Raw genomic sequence first — 26494 nt, 5'->3', positions numbered from 1 at the left:
TGTCAGACTGTTTGTGCGTAGTTAGCAAGCAGATGCTTGACTTCAACTCGTGACAAAATTTCATCTCTCCCACAAAGAAGTCTTGCGCCATTTTCACGAGGAGAAAACATGAACGTCTACTAGCGTCCCAACGTCTCGAGCCTTCCTACCAATCCAAGCGTTTGAGGTAAAAAAGTGAGAACCCCACACAACCCTTAGGAGGCGTCAAATTTAGAAAATGCAAAACATACCTATCAGATATGCCAGGGTATTGACGGTGGGAGGGCAAGGACGTATGGTAAATATAGAGCTTGCTTACTGGAGTGATCTCAAATCGGGTAATGTGATTGACAGTAACCGAGTAGTGAGGTGTTGCTACCAACGAAATCTCAGTAGATGATCAGACACAAAACATAACCAACAAATTTGAGGAGAGAAGGATTTGCATTGAAGAAGCTACGAACAAGCACCAGCTCAAAAGCCAGTGCGCCACAATTTCCGGGTCCACGTCTTCTAGATCAGTAGCATCTACGAGCCATTGGCGAAAAACAGTCCCAGCACGTATTGTGTTTTCCATTCGAAGCTCTTCAATCATGTCCTCAAATATTTTTGTGATTTTTCGTGGTGTAATGTGACGAGTTTTGGTGGTTTTTCCTCTACCGGGCTCTTACCTTCGTGTCTTCCATGGCATTTTTCAGGGCGGTGGTGCCGAGTCTGGAGTACTCAAACATGGTATGTAAGAACAAACAGTACATGTTTCAGACTCGTAGAAACGGGCAGACGGTAAACAATGGTTGTGTAGAAGAGCCCGGACTGATACAGGTTCTCATATCTGCAAGGCAGAATGAGGATGATCAACGTTGAAGCGAGCCAAGTAGTAGCGCTCAGTGGTGCGGAGGAGGGAGCGAAACCGCAAGAATATTCGATGGCAGGAAGCGTGAAAAGTTTCACGCTAACATGTCGGGAGTGAGGTTAATTAGGAGAGAACGTATGAGTCCCGAACAGACAGATGACGTCATGGACCAAAGTTGAGCAATCGCAGCTCATAACGCGAAGAGTTTTAGCACAACCCAACACGAGTTAATGATTTCCAGTAGGCGTTGGAGATGGTGAATAGCCGAACGACGGATGGTAAGGTTGAAATCGCAGATCGTACATGCGGACAGAGTTCAAACTTTTGAAAATGGCTCAATCAACTGCCGATGCTGATGAGCGGAATAGGTGGGAGAATAAACAAGTGGAGAAGTCGGAGCGCGAAATCACACTCCGCAGAGGAAAAGGTAAGAGTGGCGCCGCCAAGAACAAAAATCGGCGAGGCCAGCCAACCGAGAAAAGAAAGATCCAGAACCAGAAACCATGGTATATAGTACACACAGAACGGTCCAAATAGTGAGACTCCATATGCGCCAATGATTCGGTTCGTCAAGCCATCGACTTCGTCGGCAACCACGTGCGTAATCATAACAAGAAACAACTCCAGAATAAATGCATTGGGAACGACAATTGAACTTGCCCTGGCTCCTGGGCAAAGAGAGATCGTGACATAGATGATGGAATGTCAAACGTCGAAGTCAACGATAGCAGCTCAGACAGCCACACCCTGACAGCCTCACTTCTCGGCTGAGAACGCCTAAAGTGGTCCAGCAGGTGGCGGCCTGTTGTTCCGCTGGGGGTTTTGGCCGTTCTGGCGGGGTGGCTGGTTCTGCTGGTTTTGTTGGTTAGGTGGGGGGCCCCGGCGCTGTCCTTGCTGAAACTGGCCACCGCCGCCTCGCCCACCGCGAAAGTTTTGTCGAGCATTCTGGCCAGGGTTACCTCGCGCAACGGTGCCGTCCTGATCTTGCTGACCCTGACCTGGGTTGTACTGCGAGCTGGAAATAGGACGAGGAATTGACTCGGGAGATTCGTAGACGTAGAGGTTCTTCTCAATGACTTGAGGGATGGGCTGAATCTCGGTTCCGAGTTCTTGCTCAATGCGGTACAGGTTAAATCGATCTTCCCAGTTGATCAAATTGATAGCCAGACCAAGATGACCGAATCGACCAGAACGACCGATACGATGCAGGTAGGTCTCAGCGTTCTTGGGGAAGTCGAAATTGATGACGACGTTAACGGCCTGAATATCAATACCTCGAGTCAACAAATCAGAGCAGACCAAGTTTCGGCAAACACCATTGCGGAAGTCGTGAAAGACGCGGTTTCGATTGTGTTGAAGCATACGCGCATGCGAATAGAAGCAAGAGTATCCAAGCTCGGTAATCTTCTTTGCAAGAAGCTCAACACGGTTCGTGGAGTTGCAAAAAATGATGGACTGATTGATTTGCAACTTGTTGAAGAGGGTGTTCAAGCAGTGCACCTTCTGCTTCTCTTCGACGAAAGCGTAATATTGCGTGATACCACGAAGGGTTAGTTCGTCCATCAAATTGATCTCATATGGAGAGTTCATGTGCTTGTCCTGTGCTAGTTTAGTAATGTCGTCGCCGTACAACCTGTTGGTTATAGTACCTTGAAGCTCTTCACCACGATTGGGAAGGTAGCGCTGAAGAGCATGACCTGCCTGTCCTTGGGGTGGAAACCGAGAAGCTGCTCGACAACAGGCGTGAACTCTGGCGACAGAAGCTTGTCGGCCTCATCCATGACGAATGTCTGGCAAGCGGACAAATCGGCGACACCCTTGCCCGCCAAATCCAAGATCCTACCTGGTGTGCCAACAATGATGTGGACTGGTTCGCTAAGACGGATAATGTCGTCCTTGAGACCAGTTCCACCCGTCGACACCATAACGTTGATGCCAAGATGTTTTCCCAACGTCTTGCATACTTGTGAGGTTTGTAGAGCGAGCTCTCGGGTGGGGACGAGGATCAATGCCTGCGTCTTGGGGCTCTTTGGGTTTACGCGCTCGAGTGTGGGGATGACGAAGGCGGCAGTCTTTCCAGTGCCATTCTTCGCTCGCGCAAGAATATCTCGTCCAGTAAGGGCTACTGGGATTGTCTCTTCCTGGATGGGCGATGGCTTCTCGAAGCCCGCCTCGAATATGCCCATCATCAGCTCGCGCTTGATGAAGAAGTCCTCGAATTCGAGGCCCTTTGTTGCCGTGACATCCTCAGTCTGTGGCCGCGCGTCTTTTACGGGCGCCTTCAATCCGTCTTTCCAATGTGCTTCTGTCGAGGGAGCGTCGCTCAGCCGAGCGGCTGCTAGCTGGTTTGTGATTTCCGAGGTCATTGTGATATGCCACCAGAGGTGGGGTAGCTGGTCAGGACGTCAGAGGTCGATGTGTGGGGGAGAGGGCGCAATTGGTCTCTGCGCAGCAACTACAAAAGAGGTAGGCGACAGCTGAAGTGAGGGGGGTGGTGGGACGCGAGAGCTCGTGGGGGTGTGTCGTCGAGCAAGGTGGGGATGGATGAGAATGGGTGAGGTTGGTGGTGCCTCTTAACTTGCGGCAGCTTTAAGCGGGTGCTGTGGTCTGTGTTTACGTTCTCGAGGGAGCTGGTCCAATTGAGGATTGAGTCGGGATGTCGTCGTCTAGCTTGGGAGTGGGTTACTGTCTGCGAGTGTGGGTTCTGGATGGTCGCGCAGAGTGAGGCTGGGCGCAGCAGAGTCAGTCGGGGCTGGGGCAATAGTGCAAATTTGTGCAGACAAGCGCGGTTGTGTGGTGATGGGGACGTCAGACAGTCTTCTTTATGCACGCAGGAACTGAGGGTGGAGTGGAGAGAAGGAGTGGGTCCGTGAGCTGTCGTGTCATTGGCTAGCTCGACGTCAGCCGCGTCCTTCACTGCAAGTGTCATCTAGCTTACCTCTTGGTTGTGCCTGTGCTGCACACACTCTCCCTTTGTCTTCTCGAGCCTGGTTTGGGCGAAGACCGAGTTCGCGTTCTTCACTAGTTACTTGCTGCGTTCGAGACTTGGCGCCAAAACACTAAAACCTTTGCTTTGCTACAGTAATTGTATTCCTCACAAATATATTAACGAATGCTGACAGTTCGAAAAGGTCCAATCTCAGGATTGCTTGCCAGGAGTCTATTGCCACTCATTACCAAGAAAGCACTGCATCTTTGCCAGCTACACAGTACTTCAGGTTGTAATACACGTGCTCACGCGACGCAAATTTCAAGCATCCTCATTTTGCGCATTCAAACTTCAACACCATCATGTCCTCCCTCTTCCGGCTAGCACGGGCTTTTCGGCCCAGAACAACGCCATCCACCTTCTTCCATTCCAACACAGCTCTCGGACGGACCCAGAATCTCAAACACGCCCGCTTCTACACACCCCGGACTCCACCACCCAGAATCCCAATCCCAACCCCAACCACCAACCCCGTCGCCGCAAAACAAACGATAATCTACGCCCTCCTCGGCATAAACACCACCATCTACGGCTACAGCATCTACGCCAACGCGCTAGCCGAGCAAAACTACCCCGCAAAAATGTACGCCTTCATCCACAACATGACGCTGAACCTGAACGCCTTCCGCGACGAAAAACGCTACTGGACAGCCCTAACCGCCACCTTCACACACCTGTCCCTCACCCACTTCGCCTGCAACATGTTCGTCTTCTACACCATGGGCCAGTTCCTCGTGCGCCTGCCCATCATCACACCGGCCCGTTTCCTCATCATCGTCTTCGGGTCGGGATTGCTGGGCTCGGCGGGCTATCTGCAGAATCGCGCGCGCAAGGTGCCGGCTGGGGCTTATGATCGGTCGAGGGGCGTGGGGTTTTCCGGCGCGTTGATGGGTATTACGACGGTTGCGGCGTGTTTTTATCCGCATGCTCAGATGATGCTGATGGGGGTTATTCCTATGCCGTTGTGGGTTCTGACGCTGGGGTTTGCGGCTGTGGATGGGTATTTTCTGAATGATGAGACGTCGAGGATTGGGCATGCGGGGCATCTTGGGGGCATGGCGTTTGGAGCTGCGTATTATCTCATCAGGTTGCGGGGGCTTAGGATTTGAGTGTATGTGTGTGTATAAGTTTGTGTGTGGTTGGTGGAAGATATTGTGTATTCTACTGTGAAATATGCGAAATGATATACAGTTCCAAAACTACCAACACCCAAATCGCGAAACAATATGTCTATATATTAATTACCACTCGATACTTGTACACACCCTACCCATCCCATCCCATGCTTACTCACAACGCCACACTCCCACACCCGCTATGCAATCCAAACTCCCAACCCAAAACACCCTCAATTCCACTGCATCTTAGTATGATACTTCCTTTCGCCTCCCAACGTCCCCGCACCACGCAGCAGATCGAATGCAAAATCCCTAGACGCCTCATCGTGAACACTATCCACTGATTAGCACACCCGACAATACAACACAAACAGAATCTACTCACACTTCTTCCTCGCTGTCACTAACACTCTTCCGCTTACGGCTGGGACTGAGACTGGGAGCGATCACTTCGTCTGGCCGTACATCTTCGTCGAGGCTGCCGTCCAGCGGTAGGGGAATGGCGTCTGGGGCAGATACACCCGATACACGAGGTTTCTTTGCCTTAGTTTTAGAGGCGGACTTCTTTGGCGAGTATTCCTCGTCATCGTCATGATTTTCATCGCCGTTCTCGTTGTCCTCTCTGGACATGATGCTCTGATCGGATTTCCGGGGGCGTCCACGTTTCTTGGGCGCGAGGAGGGGTGTAGGCGGAGCTGAAGCGTTGAGGTTTTCCGATGCAGAATCGTATGTTGCGACGCTTTCGGAGAGCGCGCTCTTACGCGGGCGGCCTCGTTTCTTCGTGATAGTTACTGACGCGGGCGTGGGGACGGGCGTGGGTGGCGCAGGACTCCCGGCCATGGAGTCTCCAGCGCCCGTCGCTGCGTCGGAGTCTTCATCATCGTGGATGATGTCTTCGGAGAGTGCGCTCTTCCTTGGCCTGCCGCGTTTCTTGCCGCTTGCTGTTAGTGCTTTTGCTTTGGCCAGTTTCTTCTTCTTCGATGGCGCAAATTCCAGATCTTCGTCTGACTCATCTTTCCTCCAAGCTCGTCCTTTGCCCTTGAAATGCCTGGGCCTGCGCCCGTTCGGATCGTCATCCTGATCCTCTTCTTGCAAAAGAGCTTTACTTTGTTCGTCTAGTGCCGATAGAAGTTCGTCATCGATACCAATGATACTAGCGTATGATACTCGCCTTGTACTTCGTCCTCTGGATGTTGGTCGAATATCTTCTTCTTGCTCTTCTTCTTGCTCTTGTTCTGGTTGGTCGTTTTCTTGCTCAACTGGCTCTCCCCCTTCCTCCAACTCCTCCTCTTCTGCAGCGCTACTTTCATCAAAGAGTTGCGCGTCGTGGTAGTAAGGCCGCCGCTGCGCTGGTCTTCGCATTCGCAGTCCGCGTCTAGTAGTGGCAGACGAGTCGTCTTGTAGCCCAGGCGAACCAGCCGGAGAGTTGGACCCTCCATTCACATCAGCAGTACCACTCAGGTAGAGATTAGCGTTGCTGCCAGTCTTTGCCTTGTCTTCAACAACTGTCCCAATAGTAGAGGTGGCAATTTTAGCGGATGCCCCCTCATTATCTCTGTCTTTTTCGAGCACACTTTCTCCAGACTGAAAAACTTAGTATTGCATAGAAAAGATTCAACAAGGCGGAACTCACAAGCAATTTCTTTGCTGCTTTCTTCCCAAAGCCTACTTTAAGCTTGACTATTCTCCTCGGCGAGTCTGAGTGTTGCGCAGCAGCTGGAACGCCTGGAGCTGTAAAAAAAATCAGCGAGTCGTTCAAACTTTCCAAATACTTCGTCTCATGAACATATATAGGTACTGTAAAACAAGTCTTCCGACGTTAAAGCGTTCCGATCATTTCCTGAGGATACACCAAAATGTGGGGCAAGTTCAGAAGTTGGAACGCATGACGTACCAGAACGAACGGGGATATTTGGCGACCAGACTTCTGTTAATGCCATGGAGTCATCTTCCTCATCTTCTGGCGAGATGATTTGTTCAGACTAAGAATGAGGTGAGCAATGAACGAAAAGCAGGTGCCAATAACAAACACTTACAAGACGCTTCTTTTTGGCCTTGCGAACAGACGGCTTGCGTCCTCCACTAAAAGTAACAGCTGGTCTCGAAGACTTTGCAGGCCCAGCGATAGGTGTAACCATCTCGCCATGATCGCTGCCATCCGAGGCCACGATTTCCTCAGACTAAAAGACGATGAGCTACATGAACATGCCAAAAGACAAAAACGCGAGTAAAAATCGACATACCAAATATTTCTTGCGTTGCTTTCGCGGCTTCCTCTTGCCTGACGCACTCAGCTCTTCAGAATTTGCAGATGTAAGTGGTGTTGCTGAGCCTGCGACATGCGACCGTCCGTGGCCGTTTGTCGTCACTGTCTTTTTCGGCTCGCGCGCCGACTGAACCTGCACATCGCGAGACCGACTGACCACTGCAACATTCTCCACCTCATCATCCTGTTTTCATCAGAAAAAGATGCGGAATGGAAATTTTCGCGTCTGGTGACTTACGGTATCAGGTTCATCCCAGATGTTCAGAGCAGCGTAATAGAGAGCAAGACCTTTTGTCTCTTCAGATTTTTTCCAGTCGTCATAAGTGATTTTTTGCTTTGGGTTGATGTGCGTCCACTCGTAGTACTTTGACAGGCAGCATTGTTCGATTTGTTCTGGCGGTGAGAGCGACTGATTGATGTTTTGAATCCCATTGCCATGTACAGCCATGATGGTGCTGTCGACAAGTCCTCGAAGCAGCACCAAACAAGGACGATGAAAAGCGGAAGATCCGAGATCAGACTTTAGTTTGCGGACATATGTCCGCTCAAAGTACCGAGAGAAAGTGTCGATGCAGGCGCTGCACGCCTTGACTTTGGTGTCGGCGGAGCGATGAAGTGAAGTGACAGGAGGAGATGTCGAGGCCATCAATCCAGCCCTCGTGGCGTGTAAGCTTTACGATGAAAAAAACGATGGTACTTGTGAGAGATGATTCAAAATAGAGTCAACTTACTGACACGCAGGGATGTTTCAGAATAAGTTTGATCAGAAAAGACTGGTGCACGTCATTTGCGATGGGGAGGTGGAATGGAAGAGGTTCGCGCAGGGAAAGAAACTCCTAGTTATGCGCTAGGAACTCCAATCTCAGCTCTCGGCTATCTATCAAATCCAAGTTTATAATGTCAACCACAGGTTCCATTGCTGCGGATCATTAATACAGCCAGATAATATGAGCCTTTCAGTCTATTTGGAACTGTTCGTCCGTCACGTATGCAGTGTCGAGACTCGGGCGAAAATGGCGGTCTGCGCGTCGAGCGACACAACCCCATCCTAATTCGCTCAACACCGTCCAAGTTTTGCTGAAGTTGCTTTGTTCGCAAAAAAGACTTTGCATCAAGACGAGTAATCATTGGATCAGCCAAGATCGTTGAAACATTGCCAGTAGAGTATAAATTTCCATAAAGACCCGATTATCTTTACGTCTACCACTTCGAAATCGCAATTTGATGGGTTGGCGAAATTATTTGTTGTAAGCTTACCATTTTTTCCCGTGAATCTAGACCTCTCCGTCGATGATCTTCTCTCTCAGGCAAGCCTTTGATTCTCAAAATTCCCAATCTATACAAGACAAGATTAGTGATTTTTTACAGCGTCTTCTTTGTCATACGACCATCATCAGAGATTGCCAGCACACAGCCGACGTAACCTACCTTCGCCATTCGATGTGTCTCTCTCATCTGACACCTGTCTTTTTGAGGCAGAAAACATCAATCTACCCAAACTCGGGCCTTCACATCACAAGCACGCGCACATGAAAAATCTTTGAAAACCCCATGATTCTCATGTTAACTTCATACTCTCACACTAAATCCACTCCAATGCCATGCCGCACCCCTGCACCCTCATTACGACATATATACAAAGCAGCCCGAAGGTTGTGATCCTCGCCGCACGCGATAAACACGCAGAGAAGTAATAAGAAGTCCCACCCCCCCCCAAAAACATACCTGCGTCTTGCAACCGAGACGCCCAATTTGAAAAAAAAAGCCATGTCGATATACCAAATGGTTTATAATCACGGACACCCCACCGTTCGCCCATTCAGCATGAAGAAACTCATCAATCCGCCCGCCCCCGTGAAAGATAACACAATGCAAGCGCCAAAAAAAAAGCGTCACAATGAACCAAAAACGCCAAAATAAGTGTCGAGTAAAATACAAAACGTTCCACCCCGATAAAACCATAGAGTCGTATGTGGCTGACGAGAGAATCGAAACAGAAGCGTGACTGATTAAATGGATATTCAAATGTGTGCACCAGAACTGAACGTGTAACTTTGAAAATGCGGGTCATGGTCGGCGTCTGAAATGTCCGACCCCATGCATGGTAGTCAATCTGTGACGTTTGCTAGAGAGAGAGAGAGAGAGAGTCGCAGCAGTCGAGCTTCGCTGGTGTGTACACGACACTTTTGCTAAAATGACTCCGGCGGACTAGGCATCCCATGAGCACTCCCATCCTCTTTTTCTGGATCCTGAACGCCGTGGCTTTCTCGGTGAGCAGGTTCAAGCTTCAACTTGCCGATTGGCTTGCCGAGCCCCTTCATAAGCCCATTATCCTTCCCGTTTTCTTCTTTTTCTTCGTCAAGCTTGCGCTTTTTGCGTGCCATTTGCTGTTGCTCTCTCAATGGGCGCTTTCGAGGACTTGAGATCTTTCCTGTAGGAGGCAGACGCGGCTTGGGGAAGCGCTGCTTGGGCGGCAGGTCGTCGTCCTCGATAAGCGCTTGATTGCCATTATCATGAAGTTTGTTGAGCAACCAGTCTTGCACAAGACCGATCTGGCCGTCGACGACTTGTAATGTGACTGCTTCGAATTTCGATGGCTCGGGCATGAGATCACCAGCAGCAGTAGCATTACTAAGGGAGTTAGCAGTTGATCATCAAAATATCGAGAAATACATACTTCGTGTCCTGCCTTGCATAGGCATTGTGAACTCTGTTCTGCAGCAGATGCAATGGCACGCTAAAGGTGAGGCCAAACTCTCTGTCGAGACCGAGCTCCTTGAAGCCGAAAAAGTCTTCTCCGATATCTTCGGCAAAGTCTCCTCCAACAAACTGCTCGCTGCCATCGTGGAAGGCACCAGCACCATCTGTGCCAACGTTGTCCAGAGCGGGTCGAAGGAGCTCGGCGTAGTACGACCGCATACGATCGTGCATACCAGCAAGCTTGGTACTGAGTCGCTCGACATCGTCCTTAACGTACGTCTCCAAGCTCTCCAGCTCAACACCGTTAGCATGCAGAGAATGGAGCACAGCCTCTTCCTGGGTAAACCGTGGGACCCAGCTGGTAAGTTGCCCGCTCGGAAGGGTCACCGGCGTCTCAGACCTCATCTTCGGTGTTTCGCGATAGACACCAAGACTCGCAACAAGGTTCTGGAAAAACTTTGCCGCAATGTCGGTGACCGCATCAAGCGCCGCAGGCTGAAACTCCTCGAACCCAGCGTGATAGAAGATTTTGCCAACGCTTCTTTGTAGAGCTGCACGACACACATAAGGAGCCATTACTGGACCATCCTCAGATACGACAAATGGCTCGATGTCTTGTTCCATGAATGGCTGGGGCTCATATTTCTGGAACTGGTTTTGGTATAGCTGTCGAGGGTTAGCCTTTCAAGTTCAAGGTTTGTACACTAACTAGCTGCATACCTGTGATTGAAGCTGCATCTGCTTCACTATGCCAATCTTCGCACAAATCTTCCTGGTGTCTTGCATTGCCTGCATATTCGCATCCATACGCTTGGCCACACCGGTGTTGGGTGCTGTGAACTGGCCGGATGGGAATATACGCATATACTCTTCTGCGCGCTGAATGACCTGGCCTTCGCCGTCTTCGACCCATTGGTGGCGCTCATTAAGATCTGGGATGGCGCAGACAGGGTCATAATAGTCGGGTATCTGGCGCTCGTCTTCACCCTCAATACCTTCAGCAAGCGACTCCCCGGCGATGGCCTGGACACCATCTTTGCCGTCTGGTGCGGAGATAGGATCGCGTGAGGATTCCTCTTCGTTTGCTTGTTTGCGATGGCGTTGCCACCTCCGCATGCCAGCTTTGGAACGCAGAATAGCAGGCTCCTCAGGTTGGAGCTGCTCGTTACGGAAAAGGCGGTGTCGTTCTGCGGCGATTGTCGCTCGATCCTTCTTGGTTACTTGTTTCCAGGTTTTGTATTCCAGATCATCGAGATCAGCGTCCTCCTCCAGAGCGGAGCCACTGACTGAAACAGCAGTGCCATCAACATCAGAAATGTCAGCTTGACTGCCGTTCAAGCCATTTCTTGACGCGCCGTTGAGGCCCAATGGCGTTAAAGCTCCAGGTGGGGGAGTTGAAAATCCATTAACGCTACCTTCCATCTCTGAGTCTGCGCGCAGAAACTCGTTCTTCAAGTTAGAGACTTGGTGGTTCAAAGAGGAAACAGGTGGTTTAGCGTCTGGAGCTGGTGTGCCCTCCAGACCTGCTGGAGGCGCCTTTCTGGCTGTGCTCGAGCCTTTGCCGCCTTTGCTTGGTGCCTTTCGACCTCGAGAAGCCATGATAGGTTCTTCTACGCGGTATGTTAGTATATCATACAAAACGCTGCTTTGACAAACGCATACCATCTTCACTGTCATCAGCACCGTCCGCGTCGATGTCGCCATTGCGTATCCTCCGCTCCTCAGCTTCAACCTCGGCGCGATCGCGGACCGTGATTTCTGGTATCAAAGGCACCAGCTTCTCGGTTTCCTTCTTCATGTGGAGTGCTTTCTTTCTGAGAAAATGGCTGGGGTCCGCGTTGTACTTCAAGCAGTTTGACCATATGAGCATGAGGTCGTCGACAAAGTCCTTCTTCGACTTGTACTGCAGCTGCTTGAGCTTCTTCATCATGGTGCCAATGTCCATGGGCTGCTTGATGATGTGGTAATAGTCGGGTGCTTCGCGTTTGTTGACGCGCTGTAGAAAGGGGTGTGCGTGCTCGCCAGCCTTGAGTTCCATGATGACCTTCTCCATGCTCTCGTATAGCTCTTCCTGGCCGACGCGGTCCTCGTTGGCCCACTTGCTCCTGTTCTTGCGGACTTCGCTGATCAGACTGCGTAGTTGGGCGTCGGTCGCGTGGACTCTGTCGCGTTGCGCATCGATGCGGGCGATGAGGTGCTTGAGGGTCAGACTGGATGCGCCGAGGTTGGTGGTGCTGAGGGTGCCCTGCTGAGGAGCGGCGACGACGCCGTTGGGCTGGGCAGTCGCAGGCTGTCCAGCCACCTCGGTCTCGACTTGCCGGTCGAGCTCGTCGAGCTTCTGCTGCTCCATCATGGCGTCGCGGTCGCTCTCCAGGGTGTAGAAGATGGTGTGGAAACTGCGCTTGGCAGCCTCCTCGGCGGCCTCCTTGTCCTGCTGCAGCTTCTTGCGCACATCGTCGGACGACTTGGCCTGGTCCAGCGACGGTGTTCTCTCCATGCCCCGTTTGCTCGAGGGAGGCGATGTGCGGACCAGGGTTGGCGTGTCGGGGGCAGCAGCGAGGCCGTTCGGGGCGCTTCGCGAGAGCAGCGGCGAGGTGTGTGTGTCGTCTTCATCGTCGTCGTCATCGTCGTCCCCGTAGTCGTCCTCGTCGATTGTCCTGGCCGCCCTCTTCTTTGGCGTGACGGCCGGGTGCGCGTCATGCGCCGTCGGGACATCATCGGACGCCTGGGGGCCATTGTCCAGCGCATCGAGCGTGTCGTGGAGCGACGTGCCCCCTAATACCGCGTTCAGACGCGCTTCGGTGCGGCGGTAGTGCTCTCGCCAGCGCGCCGCCCGCGGATCCTCCTCGGCAATAGCGTCTCCGCCCTCCCCCAGATTGTTCGCGGACATGGCCTCCTCGGGCAGCGTCGCATTGGGGGTGCGCAGGCGGATCGCGTTGGGCGTCGGCTTGGGCAGGCGGGCATGGCTGGGGCGATCTTTGGAAGACGGCCGGTGTGTTGGCGCCACGAGCGACATAACGTCGTCGCCGTCGCGGTCGCTTGTGGGGTTGGGTCGTGTCTTGGCGCAGCGGCCTCTACAGGGAACGGCCGCCTCTGGGGCGACGGCCAACCTCGTGCAGGTGTCGCGATGCACTGAAACCAAGCATGGAAGCAGCCTGGTGGCGCGCAAGTCGAGGCGGGATGGCGGCGAGATGGAAGACGTCTGGGGCGCGCGCGTCTTGATGGCCGAACGTGCAGCCGGCTCGCGGAGAGGAGAGTAACGTTGGAATAAGGAAGGCAAGCGCAGCCAGTTTCCGGTTTAGCGTGTTTGGGGATCGCGCCTGCCTCCAACACCGACTCAACTCGCCCGCTCGTCTGGCCCGCCGTGTGCACGTCGCCCGGCACACCACCACGGCCGCGGCCAGAGAGCCAGCACTGCATCCTGCGCGCTGTTCTCGCGCGCCCGGCTCGTCGCGCTCAGAACGCGAGTGGAATGCACCGTCCAAGCCATGCACGTGATGGCCAGGTTACCCTCAGAAGAGTAAGGCGGCGGCTAGAGTTCCGCCAGCGCCATCGACGTCGCAGCGCTTCTCCACCACTGTGCCTGATGATGCTCTGCAACCCACAATCCCCGTAGTGCTCCTCTCGGTCCAACATGCGGATACGGAAGCCCTTTGCCGGTACGTTCGCTCCCACATCAACCACCCGCTGCCCAAGGCACCCCATGCGCACAGCATATGCAAGCCCAGTATCCGCCAGACCCTTGCCGCAACCCACCGTTGCCCACCACCCCCAACTGACTTTCTCCCAGGGGCCTTTGTAGGCCTGATTTTCATTTCCGCCGTTGCTGGGTTTTCCCCCTCCGACTACTCACTCCCCAGCTATGCCCAATCAGACAAGGTGCTGCACTTTGTTGCCTTCTTCCTGGTGACATTTACCTTCTACTGGATCCTCGAGACGTCGCGGCGCAAGGTGCTGCAACTCACCTTCACCGTGTGCACTGTGGGCTTGGGGTTGGCAAGCGAGATTGTGCAGGGACTGCTGCCTGTACGTGACCACTTTTGTCAAACATCGCAAGATGCTGATGTGCACGCAGATCCACCGCGAATTCGACTACTATGACATCGTCGCCAACGTGCTGGGGTCGCTGACTGCCCTTGCAGGCTGCAATTGGTATCACAAGCGCATGCTCGAGAGGAAGCGGGCTGCACGCGGCTATGCGGCCGTTGCAGGCGATGAGGAGAGGGACATTGAACTGGGAGAAGACATGGATGGGCAGGAGTCGGGTGTTGTCAGGCCTACAGTTGATGAAGAGCTGGATCGGTGGGATGAGAATGTAGAGGACTGGGACACGACAGAGCCGGAACCCACAAGTGGGAAGGCTCTTCATGACGATGATGATGATGAGGATGACTTGGGTGACGGGAAAATGCGACATGACTGAAGTGGCGTCTTGTACGAATAACATGATTACGACAATATACGAATGAGGATATCTGGAATTTATTCTTGCATATTCTGGTAGATCTAACACGATCAAACTCCAGACTCTGAGCATCAATATTGACAAAGTACTGCAGTTTCAACAGACAGACGAGTCACTCAAGATTTGACGCGAGGCTGATGTAGATCGACTTGGATATTTGTTTACAAGCTCATAACTAGCCCCTGGTGCCCGCAGCATTCCATTCCGAGCAAGCTTGCCACCATGAATCATCACATTGGCCTGCATAATCTTTCGTGGATTCATGCATTTCAGCCGTACGAGATTCCGAAAGAACCGTGAGACCCATACCAAGCGCCATGATCAATCACTTCCCGAACCCATCAATCCTCTATGCAGTCGTGGTCTTAGCAGCGGCCTGGTTGGGGTTGATCTTCTTTCCGTCCTTGTTGTACCTGACACGTGGGGGAGGGGCACGGTTGCGGCGACCGACGACCGAGCGGACACTGGGTAGGTTGTTAGAGCCTAATCACCCTCCTGTTGGTGCTGTGGCGATGTAGACATACCGCACGATCTTTCCGTGGATGGCGCAGGAGACGCAGTACTGGAGCTTCAAGTACATCTTGGGAACGGTGTACTCGGGGAAGACGGACGCATCCGAGATATCACCTGCCCGAGTGGTTAGTCCCAGTTTCTTCGAGCGTGGCGGTCGCTCCTATGCAGCGCGACGTGTGAGGGCTTCGCGAGACGTACGGATAGCGGCAGACTCGACCATGTTGCGGATGGTGAATCTCTTTATCGCCTTGTCCTTGGGGGTGCATCGGGAGCAGTTGGAGCAACGGATGGGCTTGACGTGGCCGCGACCCTTCTTGTTACGGCCGCTGTGATGCTGTTAGCCTCGCCTCTTGCCAGGTGCATTGCTTGGACGCTGCCTACTTGGACGCTCGCTTCTTGACCATGATGGGCTGATTCTGGTGTCTTGTAAGTGAATGGTTCCTCTGGCAAAAAGTCGGGGTGCGCACCGAAGATGTTAAACCTAGAAGTCAGCAAAGGGTGTTGTCGTGGGAGTGTTCGTTCGTTGCGTGACGCAGCTTGCAGTGCGAAATTCGATGCCAGGTGTGGAGGGCCTAGCGAGCTCCGAGAATTCGCCAGATCTTATCTTATCGCTTGGCACGCGACCCCTCAACAGCCCAGCAGCTCGGGTGTTGCGCACTTTGTCGGGTTGCCGTGGTTTGACAGCTGTGACAAATCATAGACGCATCGTGCCCATCTCTTGCTGCTCTGCTCTGCCCTTTACGCACACCCAGCCTCATTCCACACGCGTTGTGGTGGAATCCTTCAGTCCGTCCGTGTGACCTCGGCGCTTGCCTAAGCAGCGCGTTTATTTCGCCAGCAGAACCCTGGCAACGGAGATCTTCACACCCCCGAAGCGTCCGCTAACAACCACGTCTGCGCCTGCTGTCGACTATCCGCTGTAATATAGACCCCTCAGCCAGTAAGGCCCAACCGCAGCCATGTCGCACACCGGTGGTCCCATGCGCAACACGCCCAAAAACCGCCCGCAGCCCCAGCCGCAGATTAGCAGCCCCTCTGGCATTCCGCGGCCAAACCTGGAGACTCATGTCTCCCACGTCGCCCAGAGCGATGCCGGCGGCTCCTCTCTCACCGCCAGGGCCAAGATGTCGAAGCGGGACGATGTGAGTGTCGCAGACGGCAGGTTATCCGACAGGGGCTTACATGAGACTCACAGGCCATCCGACGCAGGATCGAGACGGACCTGAACAAGAAGAAGAACCCTGGCGGCCGTGTGCGCCCGCAGCGGAAGGCTCCCCCCGGCACCGTCCTCGCCCTCAAGCCCAGCCCGGCCCTGCAGATCAAGCCCAACACGACCGTCGCTGAAGCTGCCCAGTTGATGGCGGCGAAGAGGGAGGACTGTGTCTTAGTCACCGACGATGACGACCGCATCGCCGGTATCTTTACTGCCAAGGATCTGGCTTTCCGCGTCGTTGGAGCAGGCATCAAAGCGCGAGACGTCACCATCGAGGAGATCATGACCAAGAACCCCCTTTGCGCAAAGACTGATACTAGCGCCACGGATGCACTGGACCTTATGGTCAGGAAAGGCTTCCGCCACTTGCCTGTTATGGACGAGAACCATGACATTTCCGGCATCTTGGATATCACAAAGTGCTTCTACGATGCCATGGAGAAGCTCGAGCGTGCCTACAGCTCATCTCGTAAGCTCTATGACGCTTTGGAGGGCGTGCAGGCGGAAATGGGATCAAGTCAACCTCAGCAGATCATCCAATATGTCGAGGCTATCCGACAGAAGATGTCTGGCCCAACACTCGAGTCGGTCTTGACAGGGCTACCCCCGACTACCGTGTCTGTGCGCACGTCGGTCAAGGAGGCTGCCTCGTTGATGAAGGAGAACCACACTACTGCTGTCTTGGTTCAGGATCAAGGCGCCATCACCGGTATCTTTACTAGCAAAGATGTTGTACTTCGTGTCATTGCTGCTGGTCTTGACCCAGCTACTTGCAGCGTCGTCAGGGTCATGACACCCCACCCTGACTTCGCGCCAATGGACATGAGCATTCAGTCTGCTCTTCGCAAGATGCACGGTATGTGTCGTGCAACCACCACATGAGACACAAGCACTAACATCTTCATAGATGGCCACTACCTCAACCTTCCCGTTATGAGCGATGCAGGTGAAATCGTTGGTATGGTGGATGTCCTCAAGCTCACCTACGCTACGCTGGATCAGGTAAGATCGTTCGCAGCTTTTTGTGGCACACGCTAATCCCTCTGAAGATCAACAGTATGGGCACGACAGACAGCGAAGGCCCTGCCTGGAACAAGTTTTGGTTATCGCTTGACAACGAAACAGAGTCGATGATGTCTGGTGAAGGCAGAAGCCAAATGCAAGGCGACCACCGATCGTTTGTGTCTCATGACAACCGCCCTGGACTGATGGAGCGCGGAGACACTGTTCTTCCTAATGAGTCTGCATCCCACAATGGAGACTCGCCGTCTGCGTCTGCTGTGGCCAGTGCCCATCCGACCTCGTATGAGGACATGCCATTTCCCTTCAAGTTCAAGGCTCCCAGCGGTCGCGTACACCGAGTGCAAGTCGTGGCTTCTGCTGGCATCGAAGACCTTATTTCGATGGTAGCTAACAAGCTTGGCGGCGAAGTCGACTCGATTGGAGGAACGCCAACATTCGAGTACGGCAGGCTATCCAAGGCTGGTTTTGCCCTGAGCTACCTCGATAACGAGGGTGATACGGTCTCGATCACTACGAACGCCGACTTGAATGAGGCTGTCAGCCTTGCACGTCTCACTCACCACGAGAAGGTGGACCTTTTTGTGCATGATCCAGACGAGGCCCCGCATTCGGCCGAGCTCAACTCGCAACCTGCTGCGACCAAGCCATTCACTCCACCAGAATCTGTACTGCGTGAGCGCAAACAGTTCTTCGATGAGGACGAACAAGATGCAAGGCCAAGGTCGAAAGCCAGGGGAAGTCAGCCTCCTGCGGTCGTAGAACAAGCCGAGGTCATTCCTGGCGTGCCCAACGATCTTCTTCTCCCAGGAGCCATCGGTGTCCTAGCGGTGGTGATTGTCGGTGTTTTCGTGCTGGGGCGTGCCTCGCGTCGGTAGTTTTCGTTTGTTGTCTCCTTTGTCGTTGGAAACGCGTGTAGGACGTTTCAGATTGCAGCTTTGCTAGTTTTGTACTATATCCCTAGACCGGCTACTGCGTCGTCGTGATAGTCGGCTTTCATACCAGTTTAAACCAGTATAATTCTTCTCTATGTTACCTGAGGAATGACAGGCGCGTGACGTACCTAAACTGAAAGTCACAACAGAGCACTAGATGGGTTTCGCGTCCAGTGAGAGGCTGTAGACTGTCAGCCTCAACACTTGTTTTACCTCACATGGCTGAGGACCAGTACATGATGTTGATGGAAGCTCAGGGCGTACAGGGTTCCTGGTCAGCCAATGGTCGCGTGGAATGAAGGTCCCTTTGAACAGATCCCTGCACTTTGAGTTTGGCACGGGAAACATTTTTGGCGGGCGACTCGCGAAGCCCAAAGCCCCGCCAAAACACACCAAATTTCCACAGCAACCCGCCGCTTGCACACACATTCCTGCAGACTACAGTTGCCAACAGGCTCAGGACTCTGTGCCTTTTCTTGCTGCACACGTTCGACCTGGTTGTGTGAGAGACAGGCAATCCACCCCGCCAACCATCGCCTTCGACTCCCATAATCCCTTGAGACCCTTGCGCGAACAACATCCCCACGCTTACTGGGGCGCCTCCCCAAAACACCACCACACACAGTCACAATGTCTGTTCTCCCCGCCGAAGTGCACACCGCCCTGGCCGGCCTGCTGCAGGGCCTCCAGTCGCCAGACAATGTGCAGCGCTCAAACGCCGAGCAGCAGCTCAACGACGAATGGGTGGCACAACGGCCTGATGTGCTCTTGATGGGCCTGTCGGAGCAGATCGACCTCGCCCAAGACACGTCTGTGAGTAACAATGACTGGTTTCAATTTGCTAGAGCCCGGTTCCAACTCATGCACTAGACCCGCACATTCGCCGCCGTTCTCTTCAGACGGCAGTCTTCGAAGCCACGAAAGACGCCCTCCGGCCAGCACGCAGACCTGTTCCTGACTCTCAACCCCGCTGAGCGCGAGGCCATCCGCGCAAAGCTGCTGAGCTGCCTTGGCAAGGAGCCTGATGCGAGCGTGAGGAGCAAGGTCGGCGATGCGGTTGCGGAGCTAGCACGGCAGCACACAGACGAAGGTAAGACACCTCCACCATTCAGCGCATATCATGGGGAGAACATGGCAGCACAGCCAAAAACTGGTTAGAAGTCAGCCAGATCACGCGAGGATTGGAAACACGCCATGATTATCGCCAGCCTGGGCGATGCGCGTCTCTAGTCGAAACTCAGCGCCTTCAGAAAGGCTTCTACACAGCATTTTATATAACATATTCTAACACTCTTCCCAGGTGTGGCATGGCCGGAACTCCTTGGAGGGTTGTTCCAAGCCAGTCAATCTCAAGACCCAGCACAGCGGGAGAACGCCTTCAGGATATTTTCGACCACACCGCAAATTATCGAGAAGCAGCACGAAGATGTCGTCATGAGCGCATTCAAGGGCGGATTCGCAGACAGCGAGACCTCAGTGGGTAGAAACGTCGCGAAACCATGTTCAACAACTTACTGTTCCAGGTCCGAATCTCTGCTGTAGAGGCTTTTGCGTCCTTCTTCCGCTCCATTACCAAGAAGACCCAGTCAAAGTACTACTCGCTGATCCCCGAGATCCTCAACATCCTCCCACCGATCAAGGACTCTGGAGACGCGGACCTCCTTACGAAGGCCCTTATTTCGCTCATCGACCTGGCTGAGGTTGCGCCAAAGATGTTCAAGCCTCTGTTCAACAGCCTTGTGCAGTTTAGCATCTCTGTTATCCAGGACAAGGACCTTGGAGAGACTGCACGACAGAACGCACTCGAGTTGATGGCTACGTTCGCGGACAATGCTCCACAAATGTGCAAGAAGGACCCCAACTTCACAAACGACATGGTCACGCAATGTTTGTCTCTCATGACAGACGTTGGTGCCGACGATGACGACGCGGAGGAATGGAATGTTTCAGAAGATCTCGACGAGGAAAGTGATTCGAACCACGTTGCTGGTGAGCAATGCATGGATCGCTTGGCCAATAAGCTCGGTGGCCAGTCTATCTTGCCCCCAACGTTCAACTGGCTCCCACGGATGATGACCTCTTCCGCTTGGCGAGATCGACACGCTGCCCTCATGGCCATCTCGGCCATCTCCGAGGGTTGCCGCGAGTTGATGGTCGGAGAGCTTGACAAAGTTCTTGATCTTGTTATTCCCGCTCTGCGAGACCCACATCCCCGTGTGCGATGGGCTGGTTGCAACGCCGTTGGCCAGATGAGTACCGACTTCGCCGGAACCATGCAGGAGAAGTACCATCAGATCGTTCTGCCCAGTATCATACCGGTGCTTGAATCTGCGGAACCTCGTGTACAGGCGCACGCTGCCGCGGCCCTCGTCAACTTCTGCGAGGAGGCCGAGAAGAATATCCTCGAGACATATCTGGACCAACTGCTGAACCACTTGCTCATGCTTCTGCAAAGTCCTAAGCGCTTCGTGCAAGAACAGGCTTTGTCTACCATTGCGACCGTCGCTGATTCCGCAGAGGCTGCATTCTCCAAGTACTACGATACCTTGATGCCGCTACTTTTCAACGTGTTGCAAGAAGAACAGTCAAAAGAGTACCGTCTGTTGAGGGCGAAGGCTATGGAATGTGCTACTCTGATTGCTCTCGCCGTTGGAAAAGAACGAATGGGACAAGATGCATTGAACCTGGTCCAGCTCCTTGGCCGAATCCAGAACAGCGTAGCAGACGCTGATGACCCGCAAGCCTCTTACCTACTCCACTGCTGGGGTCGCATGTGCCGTGTTCTTGGACGCGAATTCGTACCGTTCCTTGCCGGTGTCATCCCACCATTGACCGAACTGGCTGGATCCAAGGCTGACATTCAGCTGCTCGACGACGAGGACCAGGTTGCTCAGATTCAAGAAGAGGAGGGCTGGGAGCTTGTCCCACTCAAGGGCAAGGTCATTGGTATCAAGACTAGCATCCTCGAAGACAAGCACATGGCGATTGAGCTCATCGTCATCTACGCACAAGTACTCGAAGACGCCTTTGAGCCATACGTCATGGAGATTATGGACAAGATCGCGTTGCCTGGCTTGGCTTTCTTCTTCCATGACCCAGTGCGCGTCGCTTCGGCCAAGTGTGTGCCGGCACTCCTCAACGCATACAAGAAGGCGCATGGTCCGGAATCACAGCAATTAGCGACGCTTTGGGGACGCACAGTCGAGCGCGTTCTTGAAGTTCTTAGCACGGAGCCCGCCATCGACACGCTCGCCGAGATGTACCAGTGCTTCTACGAGTGCTTGGAATGTGTCGGCAGGAACTCTCTGACAACTGCACACATGGACGCCTTCGTTGTGGCCGCCCGCGGTGTACTGAAAGACTACCAGGAGCGTGTTGCGGAACGTCTGGAAGAACAGGCTGAGAACGAGGATGGTGAGGAGGCCTCCGAGGAGACTTTGTTCGCCATTGAGGACGACCAGAACCTCCTCTCGGACATGAACAAGGCTTTCCACACAATTTTCAAGAATATGGGTACCTCATTCCTACCACATTGGGAGCAGCTCATGGAGTTTTACAAGAACGCCGTTGTCAACCAGGATCCCACCCAACGCCAATGGGCTATCTGCATCTTCGACGACGTTCTCGAATTCTGCGGTCCTCAATCGTGGAAGTACAGTGAGCACATAGTTCAGCCACTGATTGACGGTATGCAAGACGACGTCCCTGCCAACCGACAAGCAGCCGTTTACGGTGTGGGTGTCGCTGCGCACAAGGGAGGTGAGGCATGGTCAGACTTCGCCGCCGCATCGCTACAGATGCTCTTCCAAGTTGTCCAGCGCCCAAATGCGCGCGGGGATGACGACATTTTCGCAACAGAGAACGCTTCAACATCCATTGCGAAGATTCTGCACTACAACGCAGCCAAGGTTCAAAACTGGCAAGACATTGCCGCCGCATGGCTAGACACACTTCCCATCATCAACGACGAGGAAGCCGCGCCATATGCATACGCATTCTTGTCTCAGCTGATTGAACAGTAAGTCGCCCCTCTTTGGTAATCAAACAATCAATACTAACACTTCTTTAGACAAAATCCTGCCGTCTTCTCGCAACCCGCCAAGGTCTTCACTTTCGTCGTACAAGCCCTCGACGCCGAAACGCTACAAGGCGTCACCGCCACCCGCGTCGTCACATCCGTAAAAGCCCTGATCCAAGCCACAAACACCAACCTCGCACAAGCTGCCGCGACCCTCACACCCGAGCAGCAACGCACCGCGCAAGCCTACTTCTCCTAGGCGCCGAAGAAAGTCGAAGCGTGGGCGTCGCGTGGACTGAATATGCAATGGCGTTGTGTTAGCGGGAAAACTTTACGAAGGGGCTATGATGCATCAGGACTTTACGAAGAATGAATAGCGCGCGCTGGGCGCAAAGGCTCCCCGGTCATGGGGTGGGGAGCGCACACGTGCAGGGCGCATGAGATGAGGTAAAGGTTTGGCGAGGCGAGAGTGGTTTATGATGAATGAATACGGAATGCCCCCCTCTTCCCCTTCTCTCTGCCCCCACCCAGTTTTTTGCTTGTTTTCTCCGCTGCTTCATACGACTTGTCATGGATAGATCGGGGTAGGGCGGGCGTAGTTCAGTGTCATGTCTTGTAGAATAGCGAAAAGGGGCGGCAGCTTATCTACTTATTCTTTTGGGCCTCTCTGCACAAGCAAATTGAAAACGTCTTCAACATGTATCAAGTCGTTGAAAGTGGGTGAGGTGTTTGGCAAACGAGGAGAGAACTGCAAAAGTCTCGAACAGAACTTTGCACATTTACAAGTTCATCGTCGGTATATCTCATGGTTTCTCGTATGTTCAAATCCTGAGCAAGTCCATCCACCCATCCGTCCATTCATCCATCCATCCATGTCATGTTTGCCTAAAACGCCAATCCACCACCCACCCATCCATCCATTCACCGGGCGATGGAACAAAAAAAAAGAGGTAATCCCGCTAGCTATGCCGCACGGGACCTGAAGAATGCAAAAAGTTTTGCAAAAGAGCACCACGCATCATGGCTCCAGCGCGACTGACTAACTACGCGCCCTCACTACCAAACTCCTTTGTCCACTCTGCGTTTTGCGAGAGATCCTTGCCGCTGACCGTCGGTCTCGAGGCCTTGATTGCCTTGACGAAGTCGCGTACGCGGAGCGGTGGCTCGAGGAGTTCGTCGCCGGTGAGGTCGGTCCAGGATTTTTCTTCGGCTTGGGAGTCGCCGGGGGAGCAGGGTGTCCATTTTGTTTCGCCGTCTACGGTGACCTGTATGGTGTTAATCAAAGGGCGCACTGTTTTGGAAGATGGATGTGAAAGTGACGTACGGGCTTGTAATGTGTTGCGGTCTGGATGAGGCGCACGGGCTGCATGAGCGCGTCTTGTACGGCGATGGAGATATCAGAGCCAGAGTATCCTTCACTCAATTCGCCCAGTTGCTTGTAATCCGCTTGGGTCAGCTCGCAGGGTGTGTTGCCGACGGCGAGCTCGAACATTCTCATTCGCGCAGGCGTGTCGGGCAAGCTGATGTGCACTCTTCGCTGGAAACGTCGTCGGATGGCAGAGTCGAGTTGCCATGGGATATTCGTTGCGCCGAGGATGAGAACGCCACGCGAGTCCTTGCCTACACCGTCCATCTGCACGAGCAGTTCGGTCTTGATACGTCGTGATGCTTCGGATTCGCCTTCGCCTCGTGGACCGCAAAGAGCGTCGATTTCGTCGATGAAGATGATGGAGGGCTTGTTCTCGCGCGCCATGCCGAAGAGCTGTTTTACCAATCTGTTTCATGTCAAAAACCAACTCCACGGCACAGGAAGGCTTGTCTTACCGTTCTGATTCACCCATCCACTTGCTGACCAAGTCGGAACTCGATACACTGAAGAACGTGCTGTTTGCTTCTGTCGCAACCGCTTTCGCTAGATAACTCTTACCCGTACCAGGCGGCCCGTAGAGCAGGATACCTTTCCATGGCTGTCGCTTACCGGTGAATAGATGCGGGAACTTGATGGGTAATATGACGGCTTCCTTCAGCGCTTCCTTTGCCTGCTCCAGACCGGCGACATCTTCCCATCGAATATTGGGCTTCTCGGTAAGGATGGCGCCAGCGAGCGCACCGCGGAGCTTCTTCGAGTCGGCATCTTGCTCCTCTTCGCCGTCTTCGCCCCTGTAGCGTCTAGTCAGCACCCGTGGCTTTTACTGCTGGGATTGCCACATACTTTGCGCCTTTCCCACTCCCGCCCGCAGACTTTCCATTCGCGCCCATGGCCGACGGTTTCTTGCGATTTGTCTCGTCGTTCTGGTTCAGGTGCTGCTTGAGCTTCTCGGCGCGCTCCATGTACTCGGCGACCTTGCCTCGGATCATGTCCTTTGATTTCTGGTTCTTCTCCCCTGGTTGCTTATCAGCATGATGTCCTGCATTATCCAAGTCTGGTCACCAGGCGAGAGTTGGAGGTGAACGCACATTTGAGAGCGAGCATGAACAGTTCGACTATGTTGTATTAGCGGAAACCTTCTTATTTGAACCATGTGTGACCCACGAGCTTGATAGTACAGCTGATAGGCCTTCTCATAGTCGCCAGCAGTATCCGTCTCGATTGCCTTCTTGACCTGCTCAATGGCACGGCCCAGGAAATCCGCGCTACTCATCCTTGCGTTGAATTCGGGCTACACGCTGTAGCTGTTGTGTGTGGCAACGTCCTATGTATGCGCGTCGCGTAGGCGGTTGGATATAGATCGTAGATGCGGTGCGGTAATAGAGGAGCGGTCGGCGCGGGGCAATCCTGGCTACGTAGAGTGCCTACACTGCTATACAGTATGCTCAGCAGAGAAAAGCCACACGCAAAGGCCGTGCAACCAGTCAAATATGCAGCAAATAGCGAGTAAAGTTGCTCTTGTGGCCCGGTAATGTCTGCGTGTTTCCCTCTGGTTGCCATGGCCAAGCAACCGCGCTAGCCCCCCGCCCCGCGGTTACGAGGGCCACCACTCTCAATCGGGGAAGCTCGACATCCCACCTCTGTCGTGAGCCGCGAAAACGAAACTTTTGGCACGCGCGGTTACTCAGCAGCATCACGAAGATATGGGAGACGTGCAGAAAAAGCTACAGGAGCTTTCCGATAGCTATCAGAATCTTCAAGCAGGTGCGGATATCGCGATCTTGGATGATGTCATTGCTTATATGTGTGTAGAGCTTTCGACGGCTGTAGAAGCACGGCAGCAACTCGAGTCCCAACAGCAGGAGAATACTACAGTGCAGAAGGTATGATTGAAATAGCTTCGACTGAGGGGTCAATGCTGAGTAAAACTTTTGTAGGAATTCGCCATTCTCAGTGATGATGCAAACATCTACAAGCAGATAGGACCAGTGCTACTGAAGCAGGACAAGACAGAAGCTGTGATGGCAGTAAACGGGCGCCTGGAATTTATCGAAAACGAGATGTGAGTGAGACAAGCTTCGAGTAAGAGAGTAAAAGAACTGACAATAAGTAGCAAGCGAATTGAGAAGCAGATCACAGACATTCAAACCAAGAGTGAGAAGTTCAAGATGGAGGTATGTTATTTACAATCTCAAAGACGGTATCAGTTGTTTACTGATATCTTGAACAGATCATCCAGATACAACAAGCGGCGCAGCAATCACAGCAAGCAGTAGCATCATAGTGCATTCATGTAGACAAAACTCAAAATAAGATACCCAATTCGATTGCATTGGTCAACCAAGACCGCAGAGTCCGTCCAGTCAAGATACGCGATGATTCTGACCTACACTAACAGTCTATATAAGGTCTTGACGTTTCCAGTCTAGGAACCTCAGGCCTTCCACTCCTCTCTTCTTTCCTTGGTGGTTGAGATAAATGATCTTTTCTCGTTTCTCCAAATCTCCTCCATAATTTGCACAATCCTCACACCCCCTCCCGTGTTCCGCGTGAAGTCCCGGATATGATCGTGAACAGCCTGTTCGCACGTGCACGCTTTCTCAGCTCTCGCTTTCCTCTTCAGCGCAGTGATGGCAGTCGTCTCCACAACAGGATCTTGCAAAATTTCTGCTGTGATGGCCAGGTTAACAATGTGCATCCAATCGCGCTCTCTGACCAAGACGTCCACGGATGGCAATTCGCAGTACGCGGCGACCATGTTGGTGGTGAGGGCTGGAAGGCGGATGTAGCGGTCGCGCGGGGGTAGATTGCTGAGCTGGACAAGTAGAAACGAGCTCTGAGGGATGTCGGTAAGAAGTAAGGGTTGTGTAACTTCATCGCGGCCAAGAATGAGGATGTGGTCTTGATTAGGCATGGTTCGTCAACGGGGTTGTAGAAAGAAAGATCTCGTGTTGGATTGGAGAAGGACTTGGTTAGGCGAAATTTGATGGTTGAAGTGGAGCGGGTGGTATAGAAGTGTGCTGGGAGGGTAAGAATGGGTTTATGATGTAGTATTG

At 53.1% G+C, this 26494-nt stretch overlaps 12 protein-coding genes across 12 annotated transcripts; 5 read left to right on the top strand and 7 right to left on the bottom strand.

The window, feature by feature from the left end:
* Window positions 1-1609: 1609 nt before the first annotated feature.
* Window positions 1610-3198, bottom strand: P153DRAFT_290028 (ATP-dependent RNA helicase DHH1; the record flags this gene model as incomplete). The annotated part of the gene is made up of 2 exons (XM_033663690.1): window positions 1610-2431; window positions 2482-3198. 2 exons carry the CDS (start codon window positions 3196-3198, stop codon window positions 1610-1612), a joined length of 1539 nt encoding a protein of 512 aa, XP_033524487.1.
* Window positions 3199-3772: 574 nt separating this feature from the next.
* P153DRAFT_339634 (uncharacterized protein) lies at window positions 3773-5013 on the top strand. Its single transcript, XM_033665835.1, has 2 exons — window positions 3773-3913; window positions 3964-5013. Exon 2 carries the CDS (start codon window positions 4124-4126, stop codon window positions 4928-4930), a length of 807 nt encoding a protein of 268 aa, XP_033524486.1. The 5' UTR covers window positions 3773-3913; window positions 3964-4123; the 3' UTR covers window positions 4931-5013.
* Window positions 5014-5029: 16 nt separating this feature from the next.
* P153DRAFT_366571 (uncharacterized protein) lies at window positions 5030-7995 on the bottom strand. The gene is made up of 8 exons (XM_033668080.1): window positions 7937-7995; window positions 7444-7861; window positions 7183-7389; window positions 6976-7119; window positions 6834-6921; window positions 6573-6670; window positions 5325-6523; window positions 5030-5272 (listed from the first exon to the last, which is right to left on the bottom strand). Exons 2-8 carry the CDS (start codon window positions 7849-7851, stop codon window positions 5170-5172), a joined length of 2247 nt encoding a protein of 748 aa, XP_033524485.1. The 5' UTR covers window positions 7852-7861; window positions 7937-7995; the 3' UTR covers window positions 5030-5169.
* A 756-nt stretch (window positions 7996-8751) lies between these two features.
* On the bottom strand, window positions 8752-9280 carry P153DRAFT_230745 (uncharacterized protein). Its single transcript, XM_033662683.1, has one exon. The coding sequence runs from the start codon at window positions 9165-9167 to the stop codon at window positions 8829-8831; it is 339 nt and encodes a 112-aa protein (XP_033524484.1). The 5' UTR covers window positions 9168-9280; the 3' UTR covers window positions 8752-8828.
* Window positions 9281-9394: 114 nt separating this feature from the next.
* Window positions 9395-12921, bottom strand: P153DRAFT_290165 (uncharacterized protein; the record flags this gene model as incomplete). The annotated part of the gene is made up of 4 exons (XM_033663698.1): window positions 9395-9836; window positions 9883-10571; window positions 10626-11515; window positions 11568-12921. 4 exons carry the CDS (start codon window positions 12919-12921, stop codon window positions 9395-9397), a joined length of 3375 nt encoding a protein of 1124 aa, XP_033524483.1.
* Window positions 12922-13263: 342 nt separating this feature from the next.
* Window positions 13264-14416, top strand: P153DRAFT_339628 (uncharacterized protein). Its single transcript, XM_033665834.1, has 3 exons — window positions 13264-13564; window positions 13696-13931; window positions 13981-14416. Exons 1-3 carry the CDS (start codon window positions 13540-13542, stop codon window positions 14326-14328), a joined length of 609 nt encoding a protein of 202 aa, XP_033524482.1. The 5' UTR covers window positions 13264-13539; the 3' UTR covers window positions 14329-14416.
* A 132-nt stretch (window positions 14417-14548) lies between these two features.
* P153DRAFT_315734 (ribosomal protein S26e) lies at window positions 14549-15648 on the bottom strand. Its single transcript, XM_033664967.1, has 5 exons — window positions 15351-15648; window positions 15265-15299; window positions 15082-15209; window positions 14895-14997; window positions 14549-14834 (listed from the first exon to the last, which is right to left on the bottom strand). The coding sequence occupies exons 2-5, from the start codon at window positions 15285-15287 to the stop codon at window positions 14720-14722; spliced, it is 369 nt and encodes a 122-aa protein (XP_033524481.1). The 5' UTR covers window positions 15288-15299; window positions 15351-15648; the 3' UTR covers window positions 14549-14719.
* P153DRAFT_366566 (CBS-domain-containing protein) lies at window positions 15555-18136 on the top strand. The gene is made up of 4 exons (XM_033668079.1): window positions 15555-16025; window positions 16079-16952; window positions 17004-17098; window positions 17146-18136. Exons 1-4 carry the CDS (start codon window positions 15843-15845, stop codon window positions 17992-17994), a joined length of 2001 nt encoding a protein of 666 aa, XP_033524480.1. The 5' UTR covers window positions 15555-15842; the 3' UTR covers window positions 17995-18136.
* A 545-nt stretch (window positions 18137-18681) lies between these two features.
* On the top strand, window positions 18682-22328 carry P153DRAFT_290382 (ARM repeat-containing protein; the record flags this gene model as incomplete). The annotated part of the gene is made up of 5 exons (XM_033663711.1): window positions 18682-18864; window positions 18922-19141; window positions 19352-19527; window positions 19575-22069; window positions 22121-22328. 5 exons carry the CDS (start codon window positions 18682-18684, stop codon window positions 22326-22328), a joined length of 3282 nt encoding a protein of 1093 aa, XP_033524479.1.
* Window positions 22329-22686: 358 nt separating this feature from the next.
* P153DRAFT_431143 (vacuolar protein sorting-associated protein-like protein VPS4) lies at window positions 22687-24969 on the bottom strand. The gene is made up of 6 exons (XM_033672878.1): window positions 24603-24969; window positions 24527-24553; window positions 24282-24453; window positions 23894-24229; window positions 23394-23844; window positions 22687-23334 (listed from the first exon to the last, which is right to left on the bottom strand). The coding sequence occupies exons 1-6, from the start codon at window positions 24709-24711 to the stop codon at window positions 23113-23115; spliced, it is 1317 nt and encodes a 438-aa protein (XP_033524478.1). The 5' UTR covers window positions 24712-24969; the 3' UTR covers window positions 22687-23112.
* A 105-nt stretch (window positions 24970-25074) lies between these two features.
* Window positions 25075-25783, top strand: P153DRAFT_366563 (Prefoldin beta-like protein). The gene is made up of 5 exons (XM_033668078.1): window positions 25075-25202; window positions 25251-25321; window positions 25376-25500; window positions 25552-25612; window positions 25669-25783. Exons 1-5 carry the CDS (start codon window positions 25142-25144, stop codon window positions 25720-25722), a joined length of 372 nt encoding a protein of 123 aa, XP_033524477.1. The 5' UTR covers window positions 25075-25141; the 3' UTR covers window positions 25723-25783.
* An 89-nt stretch (window positions 25784-25872) lies between these two features.
* On the bottom strand, window positions 25873-26352 carry P153DRAFT_385324 (uncharacterized protein; the record flags this gene model as incomplete). Its single annotated transcript, XM_033670417.1, has 1 exon — window positions 25873-26352. The coding sequence occupies one exon, from the start codon at window positions 26350-26352 to the stop codon at window positions 25873-25875; it is 480 nt and encodes a 159-aa protein (XP_033524476.1).
* Between the last annotated feature and the right edge of the window lie 142 nt (window positions 26353-26494).

This window comes from Dothidotthia symphoricarpi (assembly GCF_010015815.1).
Source record: "Dothidotthia symphoricarpi CBS 119687 unplaced genomic scaffold P153scaffold_9, whole genome shotgun sequence".
Taxonomy (NCBI): Eukaryota; Fungi; Ascomycota; class Dothideomycetes; order Pleosporales; family Dothidotthiaceae; genus Dothidotthia; species Dothidotthia symphoricarpi.
Note: the sequence above shows the minus strand (reverse complement) of the source record. Positions and strands in the feature narration are given on the sequence as shown.

Bases quoted from the DNA above. Each gene is read 5' to 3' on its own strand.
- P153DRAFT_339634 (XM_033665835.1), top strand. From the start codon at position 4,124: ATGTCCTCCCTCTTCCGGCTAGCACGGGCTTTTCGGCCCAGAACAACG.
- P153DRAFT_366571 (XM_033668080.1), bottom strand. From the start codon at position 7,851: ATGGCCTCGACATCTCCTCCTGTCACTTCACTTCATCGCTCCGCCGAC. The intron at 6,922-6,975 runs GTAAGTGTTTGT...CCTCATTCTTAG, and splicing joins AGGCCAAAAAGAAGCGTCTT to TCTGAACAAATCATCTCGCC. The intron at 6,671-6,833 runs GTACGTCATGCG...TTTTTTTTACAG, and splicing joins AAATATCCCCGTTCGTTCTG to CTCCAGGCGTTCCAGCTGCT.
- P153DRAFT_230745 (XM_033662683.1), bottom strand. From the start codon at position 9,167: ATGGTTTTATCGGGGTGGAACGTTTTGTATTTTACTCGACACTTATTT.
- P153DRAFT_339628 (XM_033665834.1), top strand. From the start codon at position 13,540: ATGCGGATACGGAAGCCCTTTGCCG. The intron at 13,565-13,695 runs GTACGTTCGCTC...ACTTTCTCCCAG, and splicing joins GATACGGAAGCCCTTTGCCG to GGGCCTTTGTAGGCCTGATT. The intron at 13,932-13,980 runs GTACGTGACCAC...ATGTGCACGCAG, and splicing joins TTGTGCAGGGACTGCTGCCT to ATCCACCGCGAATTCGACTA.
- P153DRAFT_315734 (XM_033664967.1), bottom strand. From the start codon at position 15,287: ATGGTCAAGAAGCGAGCGTCCAA. The intron at 15,210-15,264 runs GTAGGCAGCGTC...ACAGCATCACAG, and splicing joins GTCAAGAAGCGAGCGTCCAA to CGGCCGTAACAAGAAGGGTC. The intron at 14,835-14,894 runs GTATGTCTACAT...CAACCTACCCAG, and splicing joins ATCCACGGAAAGATCGTGCG to TGTCCGCTCGGTCGTCGGTC.
- P153DRAFT_366566 (XM_033668079.1), top strand. From the start codon at position 15,843: ATGTCGCACACCGGTGGTCCCATGCGCAACACGCCCAAAAACCGCCCG. The intron at 16,026-16,078 runs GTGAGTGTCGCA...TGAGACTCACAG, and splicing joins AGATGTCGAAGCGGGACGAT to GCCATCCGACGCAGGATCGA. The intron at 17,099-17,145 runs GTAAGATCGTTC...ATCCCTCTGAAG, and splicing joins CCTACGCTACGCTGGATCAG to ATCAACAGTATGGGCACGAC.
- P153DRAFT_431143 (XM_033672878.1), bottom strand. From the start codon at position 24,711: ATGAGTAGCGCGGATTTCCTGGGCCGTGCCATTGAGCAGGTCAAGAAG. The intron at 24,454-24,526 runs GTGCGTTCACCT...ATAAGCAACCAG, and splicing joins GTTCATGCTCGCTCTCAAAT to GGGAGAAGAACCAGAAATCA. The intron at 24,230-24,281 runs GTATGTGGCAAT...TAGACGCTACAG, and splicing joins GGGAGTGGGAAAGGCGCAAA to GGGCGAAGACGGCGAAGAGG.
- P153DRAFT_366563 (XM_033668078.1), top strand. From the start codon at position 25,142: ATGGGAGACGTGCAGAAAAAGCTACAGGAGCTTTCCGATAGCTATCAG. The intron at 25,501-25,551 runs GTGAGTGAGACA...GACAATAAGTAG, and splicing joins GAATTTATCGAAAACGAGAT to CAAGCGAATTGAGAAGCAGA. The intron at 25,613-25,668 runs GTATGTTATTTA...TATCTTGAACAG, and splicing joins GTGAGAAGTTCAAGATGGAG to ATCATCCAGATACAACAAGC.